The sequence below is a fragment of the Haliotis rufescens genome, unplaced genomic scaffold (assembly GCF_023055435.1).
Source record: "Haliotis rufescens isolate VD_foot unplaced genomic scaffold, xgHalRufe1.0.p SCAF_64, whole genome shotgun sequence".
Taxonomy (NCBI): Eukaryota; Metazoa; Mollusca; class Gastropoda; order Lepetellida; family Haliotidae; genus Haliotis; species Haliotis rufescens.
The window spans coordinates 1,917,966-1,924,077 of NW_025964355.1; the positions used below are offsets into that span (position 1 = coordinate 1,917,966).

Sequence of the window (6,112 nt, forward strand, 5' to 3'; positions counted from 1 at the left end):
TGTTCTGTACGAAGCTGACAGTATGCAGTCACCAGTAATCCAAGCTATACTGATTGCCCTCTGCGTTGTACATGCAGGTATGTATTTACTACTCACACTCTTGACTCTTACAGAACATTTTCTTCAGAGCTTATTATTTATGAAAATGCTTCATACATAACCCAGAAAATTTTACTTTTTATATCAAATAATATATGTTTGGAGTCAAAGATATATAAGTGTATAACGGTTTGCGAAGATAGTAAATGATACCCATGTCATGTATTTGAAGATTCAAGACGACACGTACAATCCTATTTTTTAGGATTATTACTGTATTTCAAAATAAATATTTGGAATGGAAACTATACTGCTGGTTTAAGAATATAACTCTATGATTTGATATACACGTAGTCACATCTGTATGGAGGGTGGATATATTTGGAGGTTAGATGACACAACATCGTGGTTTTAACGTTGTTATATATTCAGGTATTTTTATATTATCATTTACATCATCTCCGTCTTCGTGACAGAGTGCGGAGGAAGCAGGACGCCATGTGCCTTTATTTCACGATCATCTAAGAGCAAAAGATACATGGAACCTGTCTACAGAAGCAGGTATGTCTGCTACTGAAATACAAGTAGAATGAGGGCATGTAAATATAAACATCATTAAAAGAAAGTATGTTTCTTATACCCTTATATAATTATTTTGTGCAAAAGTGCACGTTTATGCCCCTATCGGAGCTTAACCACCTGTAAACATTTTCAAAATATTATATCCAACAGTGTAAAAGGTAATTTTTTAATGTTGGGGCATTAAATGCCTCGGCTGTTATAACATCACAAATTTCTCGTCTTACTTGGACGTTTTCGTTTCATGTGTTATGACAAGTTCGAGTGCTTTTACGTGTTTAAGAGGAATTAAATGCCCTAACAAATACATACGTTTAACTCAGGCGAGCGACCTGCGACTCAAGTGACACCTATAGGACAGCTGATGGGACGTGCAATAACGTGGACAATTCGGGCTGGGGAGCTGCAGGTGCTCAACTTGCGAGGTGGCTGGAACCTGAGTATGCTGACGGTTAGTTGCTGTTTTGTTCTTATTAGGACGCTCAGTATTAACGTAATGCCTATGCCGTATCGTTACATCGATATCTACATATCTAATGACGATGAAGTTTCAAAACAGATTTAGTAATATTGACTGAGATTGTTGGTGAGTGCCACAACAGTATCTAACTACGTAATGACCATGAATCATTTCACTTTAAAAAGTCCAAGTATTAAAGTGACGTTATGAGTGAGTGAGCGAATGAGGGAGTAATTAGTTCCGCCCTTAATCATCGCTTAACCACGTGAGCCATCATTCTCATTTCATCAGATGCACAAGCTATATAAGTTATATCCGACAATAACAGTTTCTGATTTTACACAGAAAATTATTAAAACTATAGGTAATGTTTTAACAAGATGCTGTAGAGTCAGGAAACGAAATCAATGATCTATCGGTTTACAAGGCGAGGATAAGCCAAGCCGAAACAGAACTGCATATTTAAACAAGATGACAACAACGAACAGATATTTCTGCTGTATATTTACAGCAATGGGAAACCCCAGAGCTCTGGCCACTGATGGCTCAGACCTGCCTAACCCAAGAAGCATCAGCAACCATGTTCACTTTGAGCTGAGTTTCCTTTCCAACAAACACTCCGTCATGTTGATGCAGTGGGGTCAGTTTATTGACCATGACATTACGGGAACGCCGGTAGTTACAGGTTAGTACCACTTTTATTTTCCGTACGTTAGACTATTTTATTACTAGTATTGATACGTTGTATGTTATTTATTGATCAGTTATCACAGTTACATTTTGAAGTGTATGATTGGCTTTTGGATTCTTGTTTTCTTTTGAATTCTGAAACCAATCACACACATTTCATGCCTGGGCTGTTTGTTTTTGTATATGTCTTCTGGACAAACATCAACATTCTTTGTTTACAGATAATGGGAACGATATTGAGTGTTGCGACCGAACTGACTCTGTTCCGAGCGAGTAAGTTGTATGTTATCTATTATACAGAACACAACATTACACAAGACAGTATAATTATACTGCTCAATTACTATTCATATTACTTACGGTTAAACACCATACCACATGGCAAACATCAGAACAGTCAGATTGGATTAATGTACTATCTACAAATCACAAAAAATATAAAGGTAAAATCAAGTCTGTCCTCATGTCATCAGCACGGACTCCCCATGTTTCCCGATCAACCTTCCTGATGGTGATTTCTACTTTGGCGATGGTAAATGTATGAACCTGGTGAGATCGGAGGCTGTTTCCGGAACAGGCACGGATTCCTCAAGTAAGTATCTAATGAAGAGTTAAAACTCAATATTGATTTGATTTGATTAAAGTCTGCCTTAAATTAGTAATGCATTCTTTAAACTGAAAAACGGTTTGGGAAACATTTTATGTGAAGAAAAAGCTTTGCTGAAACCTCATAAATATAACCTTACACAGTAAACGTATCTCAGAATTCTCTCCTCCCAGATCAACGACAGCAGTACAATGAATTGTCCGCCTTCATAGACGGTTCCCACATCTATGGCATTTCAGACTCGGAAACGGCCGAGCTCAGAGACACTGACTCTGGATGTAAGTTGCAGATTCTGATTGTATCATAATGGTTTAAATTTGTTTTACACACACACACACACACACACAAACACACACACACACGCACGCACGCACGCACGCGCACACGCACGCACGCGCACACACACACACACAAAAACAAAAACAAACACACACAAAAACAAACACACATCATAACGGTTTAAATTTGTAATATATATATATGTAAGTTTATGACAGGTAATCCATCAAAAGACATTCAAAGATTTGCTTTTCCTTTTAATGATTCATTGATTAATTAATTAATTGAATGCATTACTTACAATTGGATTTCTATATTTCGGTACTAATTCGCCAATATGGGTGTTTTTCAGCTGGATTGCTGAAAGTGGGAACAAATAATCTTCTTCCGGAAGGAGATTCAGGCAACTGCTTTCTTGATACTTCTGATCCAAGAAACTACTGTTTCAAAGCAGGTTGTTACAAACAAGAGAAACGTATATCCTGACAGACGTTTGTGTAACATGAAGATTTGTTATTTCTGATGATTTTCAATGTTGATGATACAGGCCTTCTTTAATCATTTAACAAATATATCGTGATATCATGCGGGTATACTGCATTGTATGCGCAATATAGCATGTTGCACACTAACAAGAATATGTGCCATATCAAATATTTGGTTGATGTTAGACGAGTTCTATTGATGAACAACTTCTTTATTACAATTAGTGCGACGTTTCGGTTAGGATCTACACCGAAACGTCGCACTTATTGTAATAAAGAAGTTGTTCATCCATAGAACTCGTCTTACTTCATCACACCAACTTCTAAATGCAACTGAAAGATAAAATATTTGGTTGTTACGATTTCTTCTAAAGTAATGTGGTCAGACGCTTATACTTAAAAAATAGGTATAAATTATGTTCAATAGCATGTTTCATTTTTAATGCATACTTGCTCATTTAGTACTATATGGTTCGGAAATATGGGGAACAAAATATGATGCTGCCATAGAAAATGTAGACACCGTATATTTCAAACGTTTTTAGGTTTTGCTTAATGTGCCTCAAATGAAGCACTTCTTAGTGAAACTAGACGCTGTAATGTGTGTGTACATAGTCAAGTTAGAATAGTTAAATGAGAAGAAAGTTACTGAGAATGGAACAATGCAGATATCCACTTCAATGTAAACATAACCTGGTATCTGAAGTAAGGAGTCTATTACTTTCATGTGGTTCTTTTCTTCTGTATGGAATCCACAGAATGTTTGTCGCATTCAAATGTTGAGTATTGGAAAAGTTATCAGCGAGAGAACGATCTCTTTGCATGACACTGCTATTAAACTGTTTCATCTTCACACGATCTGTGCAAATATAGTAACTTGAAAGTCACATCTTCAACCTGAAATGTATTCATCTGTCTTATCATAGAAATGATGTTAATGATAAATGTTTTCAACTCACAAAATAAAGATATGATCCTTTCTGTGGCTACTTATATATGACATGTTTTAATATCAGATTCACGTATAATTTCTGTATATTCATGTGTCAATATAGTATAACTTAGTCTCAACTGTACCGTCGGCAATCAGGCTATAATACTGTCTGTCTGTCTGTTGCAAGTGATATTGTATTTTTTACTCAAGGTGACTCGAGAGTCAATGTCTTCCCTGGACTTACGGCACTGCACACTCTGTTCATGAGAGAACACAACCGTGTTGCAACAGCTCTCAAGGGCTTCAACAGTGGCTGGGATGACGAGAAACTCTTCCAAGAAGCAAGACGAATAGTTGTTGCTGAACTACAGGTTAGGTTTCTATTCCGTACACAAATGCATCAAAACGATCAACATATTCAACAGTGCATGCACATAGTATTAGCGTCTGTTGAATCACCAATGGCAACTGATAATATGCCCCATAACAGTCAATGGCATGTTGAAAACAGTAATTAAGATTTACATAACTCTACTTTTCCTTTAAAATGTAAGGTTAAAAGTAAACATTGGATGAAAATAACTGCATATCGTATATACCATCAGGTGATAACATACAATGAGTGGCTGCCTGAAATCCTTAGTGCCAATGGGGTTGCAAACTACAACCTCGGATTCGACAACTACAACTACAATTCCAGCCTCGACCCCTCTCTCAGTAACGTCTTCTCAACGGCGGCTTTCCGATTTGGACATTCAATGGTGCCAGAAAACCTTACAATAGGAAGCGAAGTGGTAGACACTGGTGACCTGTTCAAGAGGACAAAATACGTCATCAACAGCCTGGATGACGTCATCAGTAGTTTTCTGGGCGCTGCAGGTGAACGTGCTGATGCGTGGTATGTCGATGGCATGAGGCAGAGAATGTTTGAGGAGGATTCAGACACAAAGGACGGTTTTGACATTGTGAGTCTGAACATTCAGCGAGGAAGGGAACATGGCCTCCCTCCTTACAACGACTGGAGAGAATACTATGGTCTCGACAAAATTACCTCCTTCACATCTGGTACTGACTTCGGAGGTATTCAAGCTCGCGATCTTCGGGATATATAGTAAGTGTTTAGCTATTCTTTGAAAATGTGAGTTTGCATATTTGATCCGTGTAATTTAAGTAACATGTTCCGTGACATTTTCATACCAAATTAGTGCTTAGAGCATCTGATCTTTGAAGACGTTTACAATTCAAGTACAATGTGACCTTCCTCATTCAGTAACAGCGTGGATGACATTGACCTGTACAGTGGAGGTATTGCTGAAGTTCCGTTTGCTGGAGCAGCTGTGGGAAGAACTTACATCTGTCTGATCGGCAAACAGTTCGAGAAAACTAAGGGATGGGGACAGGTTCTGGTTTGAATCTACAGACTCCGTCACTGGCTTCACGTCTGGTAAATACTCGCAGACTGTGTGTTTTCTTGATTGATTAATTGTAGATATTGTCATAACATATAAGTTTTGATGTCTTCATTTCCATTAAAAAGCAAAAACTTCAATTGTAACGTTTCTTTGTTTGAATTCAGATCAAATAACGCAGTTGAAAAGGGCGTCATTAGCTCGAATTATCTGTGACAATGCCGACAACTTCAGCACCATCCAGCGGTCAGCCTTCATCAACGTTAACACTGGAACTGCGTATGTTGAGTTCAAATATCCATGTGACATGTGTTTTCGGTTCAGTTGAAAGGACATTATTGCTGTGTTTTAAACTGTTACATGTCAATTGATCTACAAATGCAGTGTCCTAATGTTAATGCTAATTCTCATGTCTATATTTGTTGATATATTTGTTATCTATAATGTTTTTGTAGCAACCAATGTGACTTCAGTTTTGATATGGTCTAATAATGATTGGTTTTATCATCAGAAACCAGGAGGTGAGTTGCTCTAACCTGAAGGAAGTGAAGCTTCGAAGATGGAAGGAATAACTAGCAGCATGCCCATACGACGTTGTGTCAGCACTGTTAATAAAGACTTGAACTTGTA

General features: G+C 37.6%; 1 protein-coding gene across 1 annotated transcript; it reads left to right on the forward strand.

Annotated features, from left to right (window-relative positions):
• On the forward strand, positions 1 to 6,112 carry LOC125375975 (thyroid peroxidase-like). The gene is made up of 13 exons (XM_048387083.1): positions 1 to 77; positions 516 to 600; positions 942 to 1,069; positions 1,590 to 1,763; positions 1,990 to 2,041; positions 2,242 to 2,360; positions 2,549 to 2,653; positions 3,007 to 3,108; positions 4,284 to 4,444; positions 4,679 to 5,184; positions 5,344 to 5,517; positions 5,650 to 5,761; positions 5,994 to 6,112. The coding sequence occupies exons 1-11, from the start codon at positions 23 to 25 to the stop codon at positions 5,483 to 5,485; spliced, it is 1,629 nt and encodes a 542-aa protein (XP_048243040.1). The 5' UTR covers positions 1 to 22; the 3' UTR covers positions 5,486 to 5,517; positions 5,650 to 5,761; positions 5,994 to 6,112.

Excerpts from the sequence above, each read along its gene's own strand:
- LOC125375975 (XM_048387083.1), top strand. The coding sequence starts at position 23 with ATGCAGTCACCAGTAATCCAAGCTATACTGATTGCCCTCTGCGTTGTA. Across the intron at positions 78-515 it reads CCTCTGCGTTGTACATGCAG|AGTGCGGAGGAAGCAGGACG; the intron begins GTATGTATTTAC and ends TCTTCGTGACAG. Across the intron at positions 4,445-4,678 it reads TAGTTGTTGCTGAACTACAG|GTGATAACATACAATGAGTG; the intron begins GTTAGGTTTCTA and ends ATATACCATCAG.